Below are 22,972 nucleotides of genomic sequence, written 5' to 3'. Positions count from 1 at the left end.
GTCAGGTGACCCAGACTGCCCTGTATCGATGCTCTGTGCAGTTGGGATATTTATTGCTTGGCAAATACCTACCTCATCTCTGAGCCTCTTTGTGCCTTCTCTGTAAGAACGTAGGGATTTCTGAAGTTTCAGGTAGAGCAGGGACAAGAATGGCTGTTGAAGGAACTGACTAGATACGTACCCACGCAGTGAGGATTTCCTGTTTATAATTCTGCTTGGAGAATGCAAAATCATTTTTCATCTGTTTGAGTGCTGGGCTGACTTTCTTGATACAAATGTTGAGTGGTAGTTAAATTTGTGTTGATATAATCCATCTTTTAAAGCATTGATTTATCAGCCAAATGTTGTGACTTGTGTTGTGTGCATGTGTATATACACATTCATTTTTATCAATACCTGTGTAGATGCATTAAAACTGTTTGGCGAGATCTATTTTTGACAGCATTTAACAGCTTTTTTCCAATTGTTTTTTAGTTCCCTCCCACAGTCTTTCTTGTTTCTTAATTTACAAAGACAGCACACCCAGTCTTTATTGTGTGGAAAAGCTTTTTCTTTAATCGCTCCTGACTTTTAGTTTAGCTTGAAAACACGTTTTCATTCAAAGTGAAGAAGTTAAGCTGAAAATCAGGAAAGCTTATTTTCCTCTTCTATTGCATGAATAAAAATGAGATGCCAGTTCTGAAAACATTAAGTGTATCATGATGTGAAATGACAAGTCTAATTCGATAACTGCAATTACTGTTGCCTTTGTTCACTAATATAATTTTAAATGTAAAACAAGATTTGGGAGGAAGAAAGTACATCTAACACAGCTAAGATAATTTAGATTCCAACTTGTTTAATATTTCTTAAAATATGTGTGTTTGCATCTTTAATGCAAATCTGTATCCAAGCTAGCTGTGGTTAATCTACTCGGCATTTTCAAGTATAACAACAAAAAAAATTGTTTGAGTAAATGTACACCAAACAGAATAAATGTTTGAGTAAACGCATTGTCAGTACTGTCTACTCGCAGTTAGTGGTTGGGAATAAGGAATCTAACGTGCAAGATGTATTTGGTTCTAAGTATCAGCCACTGAAAGCAAACCTCTTTGTTTTCTGTAAAGTACATTTCAAATAAATGCTGAGGAGATTACAGTGAATTAGATTAGTCTCCTGTTCCATGATTCTAAATCACGATTCAAATTGTGTTTAAAATCACCTAAGTGCCAATCAGTTCGGTACATTAGACCACAATCTTGCTTGTGCCCTTGCTATGACAGAGCCCTGAAGTGCTATTATATTATAAATGAGACATCCCTGACCTTGTTCCTTATTTTCTTGGCTCCTGCTCCCTCTGTGCTGATGCTGCCATTTTCCGTTCTACTTTTTTTACACTTCTATGTGTGGTGGTGTTATTTTTTCATCCAGCTTTGCACAGGCACTTATCAGTCTGTATTGGAGCCTCTTGTCAAGTTGCTCAGGAGTAGCTATTCATACCTATTTTTTGAAGATGTGTATCGTTTCCTTTCCTATACGCTTCCAAAAAAAGCAGGTGGCTTTTTTTACTTTTCATTTATGTTTGGCATTGCAAATAGTGAAGACAAAAGTGAAAAGGAGTGGCGACTAGTACGGTGCATTTAATAATGTAATGAGGAGAGTTTAGCTTTAAAGAGGTACTGGGTGCTAGAAAAACAAAGACTCCCCACTTAAGTTGCTCTAGCATGTTTGTGCCATCTGTACTACAGATGCTGAAGTATAAATTTGGCTTCTTCTAGGAGACATTAGGCTGGCCATGTGGTAGAGTCAGCTGCTGAGGTAGAAGGGAATCTTTGGAACTGTATAGCAATCATATTATTATTTTTCTAGCTGCTGATGGGGGTGGAGTAGGGGGCATCCAAATTTTGAGCCAGCTTTGCTGTGCGATGTGGAATTATTTCTATCCATATAATTATCCTCTCACTACGTAGAGTTCTAAAGTAATTAAATAAATGTTAATTGGAAGTATTAAATTAAAAATGAATCAGAAAGGTCATCTTGTGGTTGGATACCACTCATCAGGTGATGTAATACAGGCTGTGGAAAGCATCAGGATAACGCTGATGTAATGTGAACTTGATTTTTGGTATGTAATGGTCATCTTATCTGATATGATTATGCTTCTGTAAGCGATACAGAGTATAGCTTGTCTGAGAGAGTTGAAAACTAATGAACCTAAATTAAATGAATGTGAATTCTGGTTCTGAAATCATACTCTTCATGAAAAGTAGCTTTTTTTGCTTTAAAAAAAAGCTTGTCAAAATATTGGAAGTAATTTTTTTTTTTTGCATCCATCAAACGTGTATGTAGTCACTTACACCTCTCAGATACCAGCTTATAGTTGTTCTTATTCTTGTGGGATAAAACATTTCTGTTCGTTTTTGTAAGCAGTGAACTGAAAACTGTGCCAACTACCTCAAAGAACAAAGAAATATATGATAGAAACTAAAATTTATTGCTATGGTAGTAGACAGTGGTACTAGTATAATTGTGATGACTAAGTTTTATTATTACTCGCATCTTGAAACCTTAAAAAAACCCAGCATACACAGCCTTTGCTATAATCAAAGTTTATGGAAAAAATGGAGACCAAGAAAGGCATGAGTGGGGATTCTTGGTTTTTAAAGGAGTAAATGGTCATCTGGGTAACAGCCCTGTGGATGTTCTCCGATGTATACAGGCTGCATGGAATCACGAGGGAGGGTGCTGACTAGTAAGTGGAAAATGAGAGATGTGTGCAGAAAGAAGTTTAAAGCTAAGCGGGTACGTTAGAGATGTCAGTGTCACATACGTTGAGATTGACGAGAAGAAACCTGAATTTGATATGTGATCAGCAGAATTTAATACATGAGGGAACATGCTTCAGCAGAGGATTTAAATGATGGGATTACATCATTTTCACTGTGGTTGGCATGTTTTTAAATTTTGAAGGCTATATTAGTTGGCAGAGCAGTTTAAAGAGAGATTGCCTGGCAAGGTTTTGTTACTGTGTTATTGTTATTTTTAACAGATATTCAGGACAGTCAGTCCTCTCCTTGTCTTCCACTGCTGATGTATTCAACACAAGGCCAGAGGTTCTCAGACGAGATGCTTCTCCAGCAATCAGAAATGGATTTTATTCCCTTAAGGTAGGATAAAGTTACCTGGTGTCAGAACGCAAACCTTTTTTCCTGAGTGGCCGTGAATTGTCCTACATTTGATAATTAAATAATTACAGTAATGGTCACAGAAATAAGACAAAAGTGTGGTTTACTCTTTGTGTTATATAAAGAGAAGGCATTGTCAGAGTTCTACTCATCTTTTTATTTTGCCTTAAAAAGAGTTTGAACCATGGAACAGAACAAGACTCTTCTGAACTTGTCATCCTAATGTCCCTGAAGAAAATGGGAAAATGAGGAACTCCACCCTCTGAGACATCCTTCTAGCTTTCTTAGACTCTGAAATAAACCTTGTGAAATTTTGGGGACAAAAATCGTAGAATCATAGAATGGTTTGAGTTGGAAGGCACCTCAAAGACCGTGTAGCCCCATCCTCCCTGCCGTGGGCAGGGACACCCTCCACTAGCCCAGGTTGCCCAAAGCCCCATCCAACCTGGCCTTGAACACTGCCAGGGAGCCAGGGGCAGCCACAGCTTCTCTGGGCAGCCTGGGCCAGGGCCTCAGCACCCTCACAGGGAAGGATTTCTTCCTAACATCTAATATAAATCTACCCTCTTTTAGTTTAAATCCCTTCCCTCCAGTATGTTGACCTGCCACACAGCTCGGTGTTCTTGGCAACCTTGCTGAGGATGCACTCGATCCCACTGTCTGTGTCGCCAACAAAGATGTTAAACAGCGCCGGTCCCAGTACCGACCCCTGAGGAACACCGCTTGATCAGATACAACTTATATTTACCGTGGTAAATACATGCATATGTATACGTGTAATAATATTGTGCTTTGTATATACTACAGTAATATATGTTATGTGTAATTTAGAATACATACTTTTATATAAAGCATGAATACATAAAGAAATAGTTATTTTGGTAAAAATCTTTGTCCAAGCCTTCATTTCAAGGCGTGACGAATGATTTCTTTTGTGCAAAGAAGGGAAGAAATCCTCTGCCCTTTACTGAGACCCGTGAGGAGTGGCGTTCCTCAGGGGTCAGTACTGGGACCAGCACTGTTTCACTTCTTTGTCGGCGACATGGACAGTGGGATTGAGTGCACCCTCAGCAAGTTTGGTGACAACAGCAAGCTGTGTGGTGCGGTTGACACGCTGGAGGGAAGGGATGCCTTCCTGAGGGACCTCAACAGGCTGGAGAGGTGGGAACCTGTGAACCGCATGAAGTTCAACAAGGCCAAGTGGAAGGTCTTGCACATGGGTCGGCGCAATCCCAAGCACAACTACAGGCTGGGCAGAGAATGGATTGAAAGCAGCCCTGAGGAGAAGGACTTGGGGGTGTTGGGGGATGAGAAGCTCAACATGACCCATCAATGTGCGCCTGCAGCCCAGAAAGCCAACCGTGTCCTGGGCTGCGTGTCCAGCAGCGTGACCAGCAGGTCGAGGGAGGGGATTCTGCCCCTCTACTCTGCTCTGGTGAGACCCCCCTGCAGTGCTGTGTCCAGCTCTGGGGTCCCCAGCACAAGAAGGACATGGAGCTGTGGGAGCAAGTCCAGAGGAGGCCACGGAGATAATCAGAGGGCTGGAGCACCTCTGCTATGGAGACAGGCTGAGAGAGTTGGGGCTTGTTCAGCCTGGAGAAGAGAAGGCTCCGGGGGGACCTTAGAGCCCCTTCCAGTCCCTACAGGGGCTCCAGGAAAGCTGGAGAGGGACTGGTGACAAGGGCAGGGAGTGACAGGCCAAGGGGAATGGCCTGAAGCTGCAGGAGGGGAGATGGAGATGAGATGGGAGGCAGAAATCCTTCCCTGTGAGGGTGCTGAGGCCCTGGCCCAGGTTGCCCAGAGAAGCTGTGGCTGCCCCTGGCTCCCTGGCAGTGTTCAAGGCCAGGTTGGATGGGGCTTTGGGCAACCTGGGCTAGTGGAGGGTGTCCCTGCCCATGGCAGGGGGTTGGAACTACACGGTCTTTGAGGTGCCTTCCAACCCAAACCAGTGTGTGATCTGATGAAAAAGGAAAAAGCTTAACTAATAAACATCCTGTTAATAAAAATGCTTCAGTCCAAATTGATTGAAAAATATTGACATACTAAGTAGCAACTAATATTTTCAAATAGTAGGGCTTTTTGGTATTTTTTAGACTTTGCTAAATGTCAAGAAAGATGTAAAGAATTTCTTCACATTTTGGCCTGTTTAGGGAATGTATTGATGTTTATATTGCTAATCCCAATTATTTGTTTGAGTGAAGCTCTACTTTTGCCTCTAATATTAAAGCAGAGAATGTGGATGTTGAAGTAAAAAGTATGATCAGAAATTCACTTACTTTTCTTGCTTCTTATAGGGGAGTCCCTGATGTTTCTGGTGCATCTGAGGAGCGTTCAAAGCCTTCGCACATCTTTGAAGCTGTGTCACCGACAGATGCAGAATCTCTCTCTGATGCCCCTAGTGACTGCTTTACTTTGTCCCAGCATCCTCTTTCATTTGGGCACGTGGAACCCTGTGATGCCAATTGTAGTGGTGGTTTATCTCAGGAAACCTCTTTTTCTGGACAGCTACGCGTGAACAAGGAGGCAAATGAAGACTGTAAAAATGATACTAATGAGAAGGTGTTAACTCGCCAAACGAGTGATAATTTAGCAAACTCCACGTCAAAGGTGATGCTAACCAAGGGAAATAGACTGAGCCAAATGAAAGCTTCTCCTGCAAAGCTGACCTGTAGCACGTCTGTAAAAGAGGAACATTTCTGCCCTGACAGCGATGTGCCAGCTACTGGTTTTGAGCTTTTGGAGAAGGAAAAAGAGTCATTGAGGCATGATGAGTTCTCATCTTCAGAAAACTCCTCTTGTAAAACAGCACTGACTAAGAATTCGGAAAAAAGTGAAAGAGAGGTGCAAAAGGAAAAGGTAAAAATGGTTGACAGGGAGTCAGAAGGGTGCATGAGGCAGCTAGAGAAGCTGGAAAAAGATAAGGTTTCTGAGCTTGATTTGTCTAATAATTTATCTGATTATTTGAGGCAAGAGAACTGTAAACATTTGGTTGCACAAGATGTTTTTTCTGCAAAGATTTCTGAAATAGCCAAACTGTCAAAGGAACATATAGTGGACTTAAATAGCTCTGAAAGCATGAAGTTCGTGGCTGTTACTGAGGAACTCCAGGGAGCTTTCCTTGATCATCAGTGGAAACGACTATCTCCTGCAGTGAGATCTGAGAAAGAGTTTATTCCTACTGTGACAAGCACCAGTGATTGTTCGCCTAAACAACTAGTTGTGACTGACATGGAAACTCCTTCTTCATGCAGTGAGAATGCTCCAGTGGAAGTAGAACCTGGAGTAAACAGGAGTGAATTAACTGTTTCAGATTTTTCCATTGAAAGGGGACATAAAGTTACAGACATTTCCCCTTCATTTAATCTTCTTGTAGGTGATGGCTCATTCTCTAGATACTTTGCTCATCCAAGCTACCAGTCTACTCCAGGGATACTTATAAACAAAAATGCAAAGGCAGAAGAACTTGGTGTCCTTATGATAAAATCAGATATTCAGACCTCTCCTTCATGCTTAAATGAAGAAACTTCAGGGAACTCTTCTGCCAGTACACCGGTATCTGTTGAGAAGCAACATTCACGCCAATGTGCTCAGAAAGAAAACAATGAACATTTTGAATCCTTAAAACTGAAATATCCCCACACTGGAAGAATTCAGTCTCTCCCATCACTGAGTTTCATGGAGAAGGTAGAGGCTTGGAACGTGAGCCAGCCAGAGGAGATACCTGATGTGTTGACTTCATGTGACCCAGGTGGAGCTTCTTCTAGAAGGAAAGCCCACAGTGCAATTGCCAGTTCTTCAAACAATATTTTGTCAATACAAAAAAGCAGTAGAGACCCCAAAGTTTATGTTGGTGCTTCCTCTCTGGAGACAGGTTCCCTGGGAAGTTTGCATTTTCATAACAAAAACTTGCTGCTTTTGCACCCTCTTACTAGATCTCAGTCTGACAACGTGGTAAATGTTTCCAGTAGGAACACATCCTTGGTTGAAGTTACTCCGCCAGGAAACTTGACAGAGGCACTGCAGCCTGTAGAAGAAAAAAGTAATGTTTTAGGAGTGTCTGAAAATAGTTCAGGAGGCTCCATGATACAAAAGCTTACAGATGAGATTGTTTTGGGATCTGGTGGTGAAGATGCAGAAAGTAATAGTGCAGGACAAAGTCCAGACTCAAATGTTTTAGTTTCCGGTGAAGGAGTTGCTCAGTTCCTTAGAGAGGATGGAAACTGTCCAACTGATGACCAGAAGAATTCTGATGCTCTTGAAAATAAAAGACAGTCTCACAACTTAGATATTCCTACTGGCCATGTCAGCACGGACAATTTTGGTGATATTTCCCCAGACAGTTTGAATCTTCCTGTTAGTTCTGGGGAAAGTAGTCATGGGGGTTTGGGGTCTGCAGAATGCTCTTCAGTGGTTTCCAGGCACCACTTCACCAGCGCAAAAGACGATAACTTCATCCCCATTGGAGCAACTTCTTTGGAAACTCCAGAAAAAGAAGAGCTTAATATTGAAGAAAGGATCCCAGTAAGTTAGTTTCTAACAAAAATTTTTAACTCTTCTTTACCTTTTGGTTATGAAGAGATCAGAGTACACTTGGCTGTCATAGAGTGAGTAGGACAGAAGTGCAGAAGGTATCACAGGAGTGAGACACTAGCATGCTTATAGTTAGTTTTCAATATCCAGTCATGTTGGGAACAGCTCATGTGATAGTTCATCTTTTAGAAATACGAGCGAATATGTGTTTTATGTAAGCCTAAAAAAATCTTAAAGAACCCTTTATAACTGATTCTAATTTTAAATGCTTCTTTCAGGGGTATGACAATTTTTTTTCCTCACTGTTCTTTTAGGAGACTCCGGTAGAGTCTACATCACTATGGACTAAATGAAATAGTTTTATATTGGTCTGTGCTACTGGTGGATGAAATTCAGCTTATCTTAAATACAGAGGTGGAAGAAATAACTGTTAGATAATAGTTAATATGGGCGAAGAAAGGGTTGGATATGGGAAGGACTTTTGTTTGTTTATTCCAGGTATAGATTCTGGTAACAGAATGGAAGAGAAATGTAAAGATTGGTGGCTAATGGTGGTGGAACATAAAGGACACAAGAACAGGTCATATTTTTAGTGGTAAAAAGTGAAATCTGTTTGATATGACTTGTAAACAAATTAGGTATAGCTCTTTTAGCAGAGCGTTGATAAGCCATTTCTGATCTTCCAGATTTGTTCAAAATATCAGGTTATAATTATCCAAACATGAGGTTGAGACTCAACTGCTGACTAAGGAAATGCTAGGCTGCAAAGAGAGAGATGAACTTCACACACCCACGGATCTGCAATAATAGCAAAACCAACACAGAACTCCTTGGCAAATCAAATTACTTTTTTTTCCTATAAATGCTCTTTCTGCTTGTTCACTTTGTTCCAGTATCTAAGGCACAAATTCTTGATTCTTTGTATATTGCTCATAAAGGATGTTTGAAGCCTCAACGTACCTTTCCTCCTTTATATCTTATTTGGCAAATGCAGATTTCTTTCCTCCCTTCCCCGTTTGGGAATGGTCGGTGAGAGTGGAGGGCAGATTGTGGCAGCCATGTTAACTAGACTAATAGCTGTTGAGTGTTAGAGAAAATTAAATGCAGATTTATGTTAATGATAAACATGTAATTATCGTCTGAGTAAGTGGCTGTTCCTCTCACAAGATGACTCCTATAATCATTAGGTCTTTGGAACTGTGTTTTAGAAGCACTCTTCTCTGAGTTGTCTCTGCAAATATGTGTTGAAACAAATATAAATGTTGTAGGGAGGGTATTTTAAATGAAATTAATGAGATGTAAAGGTTGTCTGTTACCTCCTTTTTTAAATTACTATAATTAGGCATGTTCTCCAGCCTTAGTTCTGAGGAACTCTGTTCTCATAAATCACTGACAAGGTAAAGGAGATTAGGTCACATATACAGCTATTAATATGTAGATTTGTAATAAAATCATAGGAATTAAAGTTGGCTAAGATCTGTAAGGTAATTTATTTAACTTTGGCTAGTTTAGGACATAGTATAGGTCAGTTGGATTTAAGTTGCCCCTACAAGTGATTAAGTCAAGGCAAATTTTGTTGTTGTTTTTTTCTGTGTATAATGTCTGCATGTAAACTTAGATGCTTTGTTAAAAGGGAAGAAATTACTTGCTCAGGAGATCCTAGATGGCCTTTGGTAGGCTTTTACCTCTGTGAGATTCCACCAGATTTCAAAATATATTAATACAGAGAATGATGCTCTGTGTCTGAACTGACAATCTCCTGGATGTTGCAGAGGGAGAGTTGGTCTCATCCTCATTATGTTTTCCTCCAGTATATCACAGAGTTTTAGGTTTTGAGTCTGATGTTCTTTTGGCTTCTCTAACTGCTTTGTTTAATGTTAATGAAGTTATACTTGGATAGCGATTTATATATATATATATATTTGGTGTACAAATAGTGCTTGTGTGTATTTGTTCTGTGCTTACGGAAAAGGACATGCATTTTATGCTACCTTTACTGAGAAGGGGTTATTGCTTTAGCTGCGATAGTAAAACTAAGTCTTGGCTGTATATGGAATTTGTACATTTGAGTATCCTACGTTTTATAGACTTAAACCAGAGTAGCAGGTTGTATCCAGAAATGGTTTCATAGCCAGGGAGTTTTTTTACTGCTGAAATTTGTTCATTGCACACTAGCCCGTTAAGTAGATGGGCAATATTATATTAGACTACCTGTGTTTCTTTGTAAAACTGTCAATAGCAGAAAGTGATTCTACTTCTTGGCCAGTACAAGTGTATTCCTTACAGCAATGTCATAAAAGCTATTTCATGATGTTTTTTAACTGGCTCTGACAAAAGGCTTCCCAACCAATTGCCTTGAAGACTAGCTCATATTTAACTTGTCCTTAAGAGTGAGGAACTTTCCTGCTGCCTAGCTTGCATTTCAAAGTCTGATAATGTTTTCTGTGCAGCAGTCATACAGGGAGAAAAATGTTTTTAAACCAAACCTTTGTGTTCTCCTTCCAGCTGGCAAATGTCATTTTAAACAGGTGAGGCTGAAGCGTACCAGTCTCCTCTGAAGTACCAGACTTCTTGCATGTGCAGTGTACAGAGCACGCATTTGAGTAAAAAGGCTAGAAGCAGTCACAAGAACAAGATATGTGGCCTCTTCTTTGCTGAACTTTTCCAATGTTTCTGGATTCTGTGGAAAGGGCTGGGCACTGGTTACTGCCAGTTGCCATCTTTGGCATGTGATGAAGAAAAGGTCAGGAAAACCCCGGGAAAAAAAACCCTGTTGGTGAGCACAAGCTGTCACCACCAGAACAGTTCTTGCAACTTACTTCTGAATTCCTACCAAACATAAATTAATGAAGAAGAGTTTGCAGGATATGTCAGTTGTTCTGCTGGGCTACATGTGGCTTGTGAGGTGTCCACTACGCAGGCCTAGTTGTACTAGCTAGAAAAAAGGATTGTCATTCATGGTCCAGAGAATAGAATAAGCTGGAAATGTTGTCTCATATATGACTGCTTTAGTGTTTTGGGTGACCTGTTAGTGCGAGTTGAACAAGACTGGGGCTCAAGATGTCTTAAAGCCAGTTGTTTGCATTTAGGATGACGTGGAAAACATGCCACTTCAGAATCCGTTGTCATTCTGTAAGGCTGCCATATGCATGACTTATTTCTACTTTTGCCAGATATACCTTCGCAACCTTGGCATTGATCAGTCACCTGGAACTATACTGACACCGTTTGTACCCCGAGGACCCATCAGGGAAGTTGAATTTTCCCCTTCAGAGCTTAGAACGCTGAAGGACTCCACTGACACGCTGGCGAGGACTGTTCTGCAGCCACAAGGTATGAGGAAGGGAAGGAAGAATTTGTGCTGTGCAAGTCTGAGAGAATGCAGAACTCCAGACTCACCTGGGAGGTTGCTTTTGGCCTGGTAGTGTCAAGTGTGTTTCTTCTCGTGTTATGCTGTTTCATTCATATGAGTTATGAATATCTTCTCCCATCTCAAATGTGAGATATTTGGCATTGAAAAAGTAAGCACTAAAACCTTTGAAAACATGCCTTCTCACTAAGGAGTCATGGCATCTTCTAGCCAGTGCAGTGGCATTTTTAAATTTTTTTTTATTTTTTATTTTTACTATTTCTCTTTTTGCAAGAGTTCTTAAGAAGGAAATGCATTGTATCTGATAATTAAATAAATATTACCAGACTTTTTCTTCCTGTGAGAGAAATAAGTCTTGGTTTCTCTTTCTTTCTGAGACTTCTTGATGTGTTCAGTGTGACAAAAAGTCATACGCATTTTATAACTGACCAGATCAGTTCATCAATCCATCCATCTCAACAGAAAAAAAAAAAAAAATCAATACAACCTTAACAAGTGTTGAATCGTTTCTATGTGAAGAACAGAGTGTGCTCAGTTAGGGTTAAGATGTTCTTCAGTGGCATGCCCATGTAGCGTATCATTAAAATGTGAAAATGTGCGTTGCAACTAGTTCAAATGTGTATTTTCCTTAGCATGTTCTGTTTTGGCATTTGCATCTCGTACCCAATGGGGAAGAGCAGATCTCAAGGCTCTTCACAACAAGTACCTGTCTAACCCTTTGAATATCTGTGACTTCAAGAATCCTGCACTAACCTGTCTTTCGAACCAGAAGTGATTCAATGCATCTCTTCTTATGCCTCTTGGGCTTGCTTATTTTCTTTTTTTTTTGTTTGTTCTTTCCTTCCTTAAGCATTATGGGAGACCTGGAAACTGAAACAACTTGGCAATTGGTAGAGGGGCAGAGTTGTCCTCAACAGAAATATTGTTCAACTGGGCTCTGGACTACTTGCCGTACTTAAAAATATCAGTGGTCGGGCCATGAAACAAAATTGCATTTAAACCAAATAAAACAGCTACTGGCAGGCACAGTTAGGACCTGGCTCTTCACTGTTGTGTGTACCTGCCAGCAGGGATTTAAGAGCAGCATATGCACTTAAGTTTGGCACTTTTTTTTAAAAAAGCAATTATATATTATATATCCAAATGCTAAAAGTGCATTTTGTCTGCTTTTGGACCTTTCTAACAGGTAGTGGGAAACAAGCTTATCCGTAGTGTATCCATTGCCTCTTTCCAAAAGGATGTTTTGGAGATCATAGAATCGTAGAATGGTTTGGATTGGAAGGGACCTAAAGATCATCTAGTTCCAACCCCCCTGCTGTGGGCAGGGACACCCTCCACTAGCCCAGGTTGCCCAAAGCCCCATCCAACCTGGCCTTAAACACTTCCAGGGATGGGGCCTCCACAGCCTCTTTGGGCAACCTGTTCCAGTGCCTCACCACTCTAACAGTCAAGAATTTCTTTCTAACATCTAATCTAAATCCACTCTCCTTCAGCTTAAACCCATTACCCTTGTCCTGTCACTACACTCCCTGATAAACAGTCCCTCACCATCTTTCCTGTAGGCCCCTTCAGGTACTGGTAAGCTGCAATTAGATCTCCCCAGAGCCTTCTTTTCTCCAGGCTGAACAATCCCAATTCTGTCAGCCTGTCCTCATAGCAGAGGTGCTCCAGCCTTCTGATCAGCTTTGTGGCCTCCTCTGGACTCGCTCCAAGAGCTCCATGTCCTTGTCCTGGGGCCCCCAGAGCTGGATGCAGTATTCTAGGTGGGGTCTCACCAGAGTGGAGTAGAGGGGCAGGATCACCTCCCTCGACCTGCTGGTCACGCTGCTGGACACGCAGCCCAGGACACGGTTGGCTTTCTGGGCTGCAGGCGCACACTGCCGGCTCATGTTGAGCTTCTCATCAATCAACACCCCCAAGTCCTTCTCCTCAGGGCTGCTCTCAATCCATTCCTCGCCCAGCCTATAGTTGTGCTTGGGTTTGCGCTGACCCACGTGCAAGACCTTGCACTTGGCCTTGTTGAAGTTCGTGCAGTTCGCACGGGCCCACTTCTCAAGCCTGTCAAGGTCCCTCTGGATGGCAACCCTTCCCTCTAACGTGTCGACTGCGCCACACAGCTTGGTGTCTTCGGCAAACTTGCTGAGGATGCACTCAGTCCCACTGTCCATGTCGCCGACAAAGATGTTAAACAGTGCCAGTCCCTGTACCGACCCCTGAGGAACACCGCTTGTCACTGTTCTCCGCTTGGACATTGAGCCGTTGACCACAACTCTTTGAGTGCGACCATCCAGCCATTTCCTTATCCACAGAGTGGTCCATCCATCGAATCCGTGTCTCTCCAATTTAGACACAAGGATGTCGTGCGGGACAGTGTCAAATGCCTTGCACAAGTCCAGGTAGATGACGTCAGTTGCCCTTCCCTTATCCACGGACGCTGTAACTCCATCATAGAAGGCCACCAAGTTTGTCAGGCAGGATTTGCCCTTAGTGAAGCTGTGCTGGCTGTCACTAATCACCTCCTTATTTTCCATGTGCCTGAGCATAGTCTCCAGGAGGGTCTGCTCCATGATCTTGCTGGGCACGGAGGTGAGACTGACCAGCCTGTAGTTCCCTGGGTCTTCCTTTTTTCCCTTCTTAAAAATGGGGGTTGTATTTCCCCTTTTCCAGTCAGTGGGAACTTTGCCAGACTGCCAGGACTTCTCAAATATGATGGCGAGTGGCCTCGCCACTTCATCTGCCAGTTCCCTCAAGACCTGCAGATGCATCTCATCAGGTCCCATGGACTTGTGCACCTTCAGGTTCCTTAGATATTCTTGAACCTGATCTTCTCCTACAGTGGGCAGTTCTGCATTCTCCCAGTCCCTGCCTTCTGTGACCTGGGCAGTGTGGCTCAAGCAATTGTCAGTGAAGACTGAGGCAAAGAAATACTGCCCTCCTATTTCTTGCAGGGGTACATTTATAATCCAATTGTTCATTTGGACATTCAAGCACCACTATGTCATTTATCGAAGAACATTTATTTGAAATCTAGTTTAAGCATTTATTTAAAAGTGAGTTAAGTCAAGTTCTGCAGTTTCTTTGATATTCTATATTTATCGAATATGGTCTAAAAGATTTCTTTCAGTGGACAATTCTCATGGAAGTCTTAGTTCAATTGTCATTCTAAAAACAGTTTCCTAATTTTTTTCCAATATCTGAATTCTTCCCTCCCTTTACAAACTCTCTACTACAAGAAAAAGTTGTCTTTACTGATGCAGCTGTTTTCTGGAGCCCTAAACTTGATGAATCTTCTGTTTCCTTGTAGGTGAATTGCTGTCAGCAGTTGAAATTGCACAAACAAGTTTTAACTCTAGTGCTTCCACTCTCAGTATGTCTATACCAATGAATTCAGAAGTTGGTTCTGATATTCTGTCACCTCGTGAACCCTCTCCCCGCTTCTCAAGATCTTTTGGAGACAAACCAGTGAGTCAGTGCAGTATGTCATGCCACCAACTGGAGAGAACTGCTCCGCTTTCCACACGACGGGAGGCAGAGTGTTTAGCTGTCTCCAGACCAGCTGAACCAAACCAGGAGCTGTGGACTGTTTCACCTGACTGCCATTCTGACAGAGAGGGTCTCATGCTTCTTGCAAGAAGTGTTCAGGATCTGCTAGTTAAAAATGAGTCAAAAGATGTGAATAGCAGCCCGCAGAGAGGGACTGCCAGTTCTTTGGCTGGAGTTAAAAATGAAATGGAAGTTGACAGAGGATCACAAACTTCAAGTGGAGGTAGTAAGACAAGTAAGGGTCAAGAAAGTGATTCTTTGACTGGATCAGGTACGTTGCAAGAGATACGTAAGCTTTTGGCAGAGGCAGAGGATATAGCTGGTAGGTGGGGTGATCCTGTCTTTTCCACTGCCTCTTCTAAAGAAACTGGTGAGTCTTCCCCAGTGCTGATGAGAACGGAGGATGGCCCCAAAGATTCCAAGTTAGTAAAAGACACCATCCCTCAGTTTCAGAAGATACTATCATGGGATGAGACTAAGACCCGAAGAAGTGTGCGAGAAGAGGGGTCAGCAGTAAAGCTTCTGAATTATAACACGGGCAATTTAAGATGGGAAAATTCTTTTGAAGTCAACTTGCACAATAGTGAGGAGACAATGAAGGAAATGACCAAAGAGTTTAGGACAGGAAAATCTGTAGGAAGGTCTGAGCCAGAAGGTTGTAGTAGTGTAACTACAGACAGGAATCAACTTGGTTTTGTGGGTCTTGCACAAAGCAATGGGAGTAGTGAAGTCAATGCTGGAAGAACTTCAGAGTTGGGGAATCCTTCTTCCTCAGAGCCTCTAGGCACTGTCACTGATGTTACAGGAGGCTTCCAGAGCATGTTGTCTAAAGCTGGTGCAGCAAGAAATAAGGCAGGAGGCATGCAAGAGAGTGGTGACAGTAGCAGTGGAAGTTCACTAGCCGCCCGTGTCAAAAACCTTCTGAGAAATGGATCACCTGCGATACATGCAACACAAATGCTGAAGAGTGCAGATGAAGAGGAGGGGAAAGCACGAGGTAATAACATGTCTCAGTTGTGTTTTATCAAGTGTTAAGTTAGAATGGCAAATCTTTATTTAGGTATATGTTTAAGGGTTTGCTTTGAAATTACTTTGAAATAAGGGGTATGGATGTAACAGGACCTGAGGTTGTTCCCCTGGTTTTAAAGGTGTTTGTATTATATATGGTAAGCTTTAATGGGACAAGGCTTAAATCATTGATGTTTTTCAGTCATCTTATGTAGCATGATAGAATTCGACTTTTCCAATTTGAGTACCTTCTTTTGCCTAACATTGACACGAGAAAGTGTTTTGTCCGCATAGCTATCAGACATGCACTAGGTTGAGAATTTGGGAAGGGATTGTGTGAAAGAGTGTCTGTCGACTTCAGTCTGAGACTGTAAAGATGACAGAACCAGGTAATGGGTCCTGGATCCGTCTTTCCAAAGAAATGTTCAAAAGAACCATTTTTGTATTCCCGGTCAGTCTGTCAGCTCTGGTATTTGATAGAGGTCTTTGTTCCTTCAGTCATGGTAGCTAGAAATGCATAGCAAAGTTTTGATTTTAAGTTATAAAACTTTTATCATACAAGATGTGAGAAAATGGAAAGGGGACTGCTTTCTGTTTTATGTTCTTTGTCTAGCATGGGTGAAGCTAAAACTGGCCAGCCGATCTCAGGAATCTGTGTCAGACTTGAATGAAGAGGACCAACAAAGAATAGAGGAAATAAAGGCAGAGCTGCTTCTGAGTGCCAAGAAATCAGCACTAGCCAAGGTACAAAAGAGACAAACCAGCTGCTCCGGAGAAAATTTCTGAAGTGGGGATAAATGCTACTGTTTTGCTTGTAATCTTAAAATGATGAATTATATTCCTGCGATACTTTTGAAGATTGGTGGCTAGACAGGGAGAGGGGGATGCAAACTAATGACAGCTCTGTTTAGTGGAGATGCTTGTTTCGGCTTAGTCAGTTCCTATGTATGTTTTAGAGCAGCCATGGCACGTGCTGTTGTGGGGTTTTTTTTGTTTTTTGTTTCTGATTTGCCCCAGGTAGTTAGATATCCTGGGTGGGAGGGGTGGCACACAGCTGAAGATGTTCTGAAGGAAGGTATGAAGGAGACAGATGTGGTCAGTGATGATGTGATGGGAGAATTGGTGGTGGTGTGGTGAGAAAGTGTGCACAGCTCATGATTCTTCATTGGCTTAATGAGTTCTGCTTTTCACAAAATACTTACGCATGTGCTGATTGCGCCTTGTAAACTCCTCCTCCTGTGGAAGTTTGATGTACAATGCACTGTCATCTAGGTGATAGTACTATATGTTGTGTTACTTCCCATGTGTTCTGAAATGTTTACAAAGGAGTGTGATATTTATTTTTGAAAGGATGCTTTGGGGAAGAAGGGAGTAAATTGTTCCTCCTTTGTGTTGACTGTCTCAAAGGTAATGGGCTTCAAGTGTGAGGAAGGAGTTGTATTAGAAAAGAAACTCCTTAATGGTAAGAATGATGAGAAGATGATTATGGAATGTTAATCATAGTATGTTTTTAAGAGGAGTTTGGGCAAAAATAATGTTAGTGTAGTTAGTTGGGCAAGAATAATCTGTGTAGTTAATGCTGATTTGGGGCAAGGATATGGACTTGATAAGCTCTTACAGCTCTATTTTTTTCTTGACATTGAATTTTTTTAATCTTTTGGGACAACACTTTGGAACGTTTCTAGTTCATGTATTAACATACAGTATATCTGAATTGGAATTTATCTAAGCAGGAGTATATTACCTTTGGTTTGACTTTAAATATCTATTTTCAACATTCATTTGGTGTCCGGTCTAATTATGTCATGATTTCTAGGGGCTCTGTGTGTGTCCCAAGATAGGCACTATTCATAGAGGGTATTTTGATTGAAAGAACAGACTGGAAAAATGTGGAGATGTTTGTATAACAAGAAGCGGTTGGATGATGTATTCATGTGTGCGGGATAGAGAACCCTGAGTTGGTGGAAGAGAGGCTGGATAATTAGGCATAGCTAAAGAATGGGGCAGTTTGAGGAGAATGTAGAAAAATTACAGTTGAAAATACAGTCATTATCTGTCCTAAATCTGGTGTTTCAGGTAAATGCCCTTAGCTATAGTAATAGCTTCCTTTTTTTCTTCTTTTTTTTTTCTTTTGTCTTTTCTGTAGACTGCCTGCCTCCCAGGAAAAGCAGTAGGGGTTTGTTTGTTTTAATTAAAAGCCTTGCATCAGCAAGAATGAAAAATAGTGTTTTGAGAGTAGGCTGTGTTTGTGTTTATAGTTCCTTGGGCATGAACAGTGTAGATAATATAGACATCAGCTTCCAGAAAACATCAGACTAGGATTCTCAGTTATTCATGTTTCGATGTTATCTTTGACTAGGGAGCCTGAAAAAAACCCCAAACATTTTAATGATTTTTACTTATTTTTAGAAAGTCAGACAATTCTTTAAAAAAAAAATAATACATTTTTGCTTCAATCTACTCATCAAAAAGTAGAGGCCCCGAAGCTATTTTTTTCTGAACTTTTAGATTTTGTTAGAATCACAGCTTTGTCCTTGACATTAACTTGTTACAGACCGGAACCAAGTATTTTATCTTTATATGATTCAGTGTCAGCTATGAATTGTTTTATCCCAATTTAGAGTAAGAAAAAATTAATCATAGTTTTGCAAACCAAGATTCCAATAAATTGCTTTAGGTCAACACAACACTTTCTACTTTGTTCTTGAAAATATTTTTGTTCTACAATGACTCTAACGTGAGATAAAAAATAGTTTTGAATTTGCAGAATGAAGGTGGCTGGGGTTTTTTGTTATACTTAAGATAAATGTATTTTTCCCTCCAAGCAAAACAATATGTCACTGAAAAATACAGATTGTTGAAAACTATTTAACTGAAAAAATTGCAGCCAGTTTTATTGCTGACAAAATAATCTGCTATAAATTTAATGGAAACTGTTCTATAAAATACCTGTTGAATTTATAGAGCAAAGCTGGCAATGCGCTGACTTAAAAAGAATGGAACAAAGATTATGAAAAGATATTTTCCTTCTACTAAACTTTAAAGACTGAGAAAGACAAACTGTTCCTAGCACTCATGCAAACAATTCTTTCGTCAGACCGTCATCTTTATTTAGTGCTACTGATGCAGGCTTATGATGGGTGTTCTTTTTAGAAACTTTAGACTCTGCCTCTCGTTTTTATAGGTGACAACTCAAGAAATAAAATGTACCACTGTGATATTTTATTGTTTCCCACAGGAAGTGTGTGAAGCTTGTCTATAAAAAGAAAAGAAAATGCAATGAAGGAGCAGGACAGCTTGGGAGATTTCTTCTCAGTGATCTTTTACTTCTAAAGATTGTTCCATCTCTTGAGATAGTCAAATATCTGTTTGATAGCTGTTTGTCACTGGTGATGTGTTAAACAGACGCTCTAAAAAAGAAGCATCATAATGATTTCTCAAGTTCTAGCTGAGCAGAGTGTTTAAGGAGGTGATTGGGACATATGCACATAAATGGGTTCCAAACATGTACTCAAGTACTTAGCTGAATAGTGCCCCAAAAAAGGGAGCATTCAATACGAAAATTTAACTTTGAAGAGGTGTCCCTAATAGCAAGCAATGCTCATGAGTGTAACTCAGAATTTTAGTTGCTTTGTTTTCTCTTCTGTAAAATTGACAAACCTTGCATAGTGAATCTGTTTTCTGTACCCTCAATTCATGGACTCTTCCTGGTGATTTTATAGTTCTTCCATTACACAAGGACACAAATACTCTACTCATGCTGTTATGTTTTATAATAAACACTAAAACTTGGCAGAAATGCTTTGGAATAGGTGGTAAACGTGGAACTTTTGACATAGAGGTTTTTGGTTTTTTTTTCTGAATTTCATACTGAAATCCATTTGATAATCACTCTTCCTAAAGGTCTTAATTGGCTGTTGATGGAAAGAGAACATACAGTGCGTTGGGCTTCTTTAGGAGGAAAAGGAGGGAAAGGCCATGGATTTATTAATTGCAAATGTTTTGTAAATGTGCATAAGTTACATTTCACATTGTCCAGACATGGGTCTTGTGAAACTTATGATAAGCTGTTGGCACTCTCGTAGAAACTTGTTTGTGATGAAGGGAGGCAGAGAGTTGCCAAGACATTCCATAGAACGAGATGAAAGTTGTTGGGATTTTTAAGAAAACTGCTGTTCTTCCACTGAAATCATTAAGGTCTTTCCAGATAAGAAGAATATCAAGGGTAACGAGGAAAAGCCAAAGACTTGTAGGTGGTCTTCTGTTCCAGGAGCGTTGTCTTTCAAATTTAACCTTCTTGTGCCGTTTGTACATGTGCATTAGTTGTGGTCCCCCAGTTGAGATTTGAGAGGTTTTGAATTGCTGTTAGATGTAAGTAAAGTTTTGCCATATTAAACTTAAGAATTTTCCTTCTAATCTGAGGACCTTATTACCCCACCTGTATTTTTATGGGTGCTAAATAGCTATCTCTTACCCAAGAGTGTTCTCCCTTTGTACGCTGTATTCTTCCACTATATGCTGTATTTTTCCACTCCTTGTACTTTCTCACTTTTTCAGGAAGTTCACGGAGTTGTAGCTATAAATTTGCACTGCAATCTCTTGTGGATCATATGCCATACAGATCTTTTTTGGAAAGATGACACATAACAAGCACAATAAAACATGTGAAAGGCTGGGGAAGATGAGTTTATAGCAACTTCTGTGCTTGCTTTCAGTAGTAGGAGTTGCTGTGTATTACTTCAGGCCATTTGAACTGGTATGTGGTTCAGGAAAGTGATGATCTGGGGAGCACCCCTACCCTGGCACAGGACCACTCTGTGTCCTGGCATCTTTCTGCAGTCCCTTGTTGTCCCTCATGGCTATAGGAAATGCAGGAAGCCAAATAAACTAGTTTACTTGCTGAGACTAGATAAGGCCACAGGAAAGTACTGCTTTGGAATAATAATCCACTAAAATAGTTTCCTGCTAATGACATCTGGGATGTAGAAAGGATGGAAAATCTGTTGTGGAATACTTGTTTATACTTTGTGATTTACACCAAAAATGTTTTTGACTGATTTTTATTTCCGAATTCCAAGTAGCTGCTGAGGATGTAATCATCCAGGGAGCTGTGTTGCACTTTATTAATGAAATATACTCTGCTGTTTCCACAGTTGTTCCAATCAGTAGGACAAAAATAAGTATGGTCTAGATTTTTATTTTTATTTTAAATAAGCTTATCTGGTCCATCTCCATGGCAGTACCTTTATCCCAGATTTGCTGCCTGCACCTCAATGAAAGTATTGTAATTTTAATGACACTTAAGTAAGTGTAGATATTGATAAATTAATAAAATGATGTCCACACTTAAATTCTCTCTCCAGAAGGCTGGTAGCCTGTACTTTCACATACACTAACATGAGCTCTGATCACTTTGATGTAAGGTTTGGATGCTGATGAATTTATTTGTCTTTTGTCCCTTTCCAGTATTCACTAACCATGATTCTGCCTCTGATGCTAAACTGACCTGTCAAAAAGAGTTGGGGTGAAATAATGTAAGAAGGAACTGCATGTTGTGTGAAGCGTGGTGTGGTATTTTGTGTCAGGAATGGGACTAACTGTATGATACCTGTTTTAGTTAGTGCATATCTAAGTGAAGGGAAGCTCAGCCTGTAGATAAACATTCGTTTCTCTAGAATTGATGCAGCTACTTCCAAAGGTTAGTGTTTCAGTTGATTTGTTATTGCCCCTCCTTGGAGGTGCAGTGTTAACACATCAGGTGAGTAGTTGTCTTAATTTGCTTCAGGGCAAAATCCGTTGCAGTTTTTTGATCAATGCTGACAGTAATACATTAGCATGAGTGGTAACTTAAGTTTTTCCCAGTTGTACTTGCAAGGCTTGTTCTTTGTGCTGTTAGGGTAACAGGCTTTCTGCATGCATCTGGCAGTGTGATGTTTTATTCACTTGTTTGTAGTGTGGTCTTTGATCTAGAGGTATTTGCATTTCTTTTCTTTCAAACTACCTTCTCCTTACAACAGTCAGGTAAGTTGCTGCAAAGATCACCTGTCAGCATTTGGGAGCTTCTGCTGTAATGAGAGAAGTCTTGGAAGCAAAGGTCCTGTCCGTCCATCCCTGCCTCCTGCTCCCTCCACACGCACAGGGGAGTTGCAGAAGGCAGAGAAATGAGGATGGTGAGCCAGTCAGAGAGAGAGGATCACATTTTGTTTGTCTGTCTTGTTGCTCCCAGTAAACCTCTGCAGACAACGAATGTGCCTTGTTAGGATCTGTTGTTTGTAATGAGTTAAAAGAAGAGTTTGGAATATCCAAACTCTTATCAAGTATTTAGACACATTTATTTCTACTTGGCTTGGCAAGTAACGAGCCATTTGCTGAACTCCTCACACCTTTAATTTCTGTATTTAGTGCTTTGTCTACAAAAGGTGTGTCGAGAAATCAGGTTACAGTTTGAGATGCCAGAAGAAGGTGTAGGTTCCTTAGCGAGCCGGGACTGCAGCCCTGGGAGGTATCCAGTGAACTGCAGTGTCAGTAATCCACCTCATGAATAGGCAGCCAAAAGGCAACACCAGTCTGTTGAGTATGCTCAGAGAGGAGGGTGGGGATTTTTTTCTGACTGATTCTGCTGAGGGCCTATAGCATATGTTGCTTTAATTTTATTTATCTGGTATGAAAAATTGCTGTTGATTGTTGCTGTTGGGACTTTTTTTTGACGATGAAATGGGGCTCGAGGTACAGGAGAAGATGAAGTAATGAGGACTGGAGAGCACGCTGAAAGTTGGGAACGATTAGTAAAATCAGGCAAAGAAACCAGGACAGAAGTTAGTATTAAAATTATTAGTTTCAGTTTCCTCAATGACCACAGGCAGGTAATTTAAGATGCAGCATTTTATACTAGTGTGTAAAATACATACTAGAGATGCCTGAGTATGTGTAGTCAAATAGCAGAATCCTAAATATAGCGGCTCTGGGACTGGGGGGTGATACAGATGTGGGACTGTTTGCGTGGTCAGACAAAGGTGTAAATGTAACTTATTTTTCAAAAGATTTTATGGGCAAAGGCAACTGACACTGAACTTCCTTGGGTTTGGTGGGATTAGTGTCTCATCTGTTGCTAGGAATACCTTTTCTTTTTTTGCAGCACTGTCACCAGCTTTCCAAACAAAAAAGTAGTATTTGTGGCAATGTTTCGATGGGAGAATGAAAATGATCTACACTGAAGAACTGGAAAGTTTTTACAAGTTATCATTTACCTTAAAGAGCAAATCAAAGCTCTGATGATTTTCAGTCATTTTTTAATTGTTGTCAGCAGCGGGTGGTGACCATAAAATAAAAAGACTTATTACAGCTCTTGTCTGAGAGG

The 22,972-nt window shown here is 40.7% G+C and overlaps 1 protein-coding gene across 7 annotated transcripts in view; it reads left to right on the top strand.

Annotated features, from left to right (window-relative positions):
* Positions 1-22,972, top strand: part of ALMS1 (ALMS1 centrosome and basal body associated protein) — a 78,489-nt gene that overhangs the window by 25,009 nt on the left and 30,508 nt on the right. For all 7 annotated transcript variants that reach the window (XM_075752854.1, XM_075752857.1, XM_075752856.1 and 4 more), the window contains exons 4-8: positions 3,029-3,146; positions 5,459-7,685; positions 10,868-11,027; positions 14,369-15,604; positions 16,229-16,359. In XM_075752854.1, the coding sequence (XP_075608969.1) occupies positions 3,029-3,146; positions 5,459-7,685; positions 10,868-11,027; positions 14,369-15,604; positions 16,229-16,359 (3,872 nt within the window). The remainder of the gene's footprint in view (positions 1-3,028; positions 3,147-5,458; positions 7,686-10,867; positions 11,028-14,368; positions 15,605-16,228; positions 16,360-22,972) is intronic.

The sequence above is a fragment of the Balearica regulorum genome, chromosome 4, assembly GCF_011004875.1.
Source record: "Balearica regulorum gibbericeps isolate bBalReg1 chromosome 4, bBalReg1.pri, whole genome shotgun sequence".
In the NCBI taxonomy this organism is placed as follows: domain Eukaryota; kingdom Metazoa; phylum Chordata; class Aves; order Gruiformes; family Gruidae; genus Balearica; species Balearica regulorum.
The sequence above is the reverse complement of the archived record's forward strand: the minus strand, read 5'-3'. Positions and strand labels throughout refer to the sequence as shown.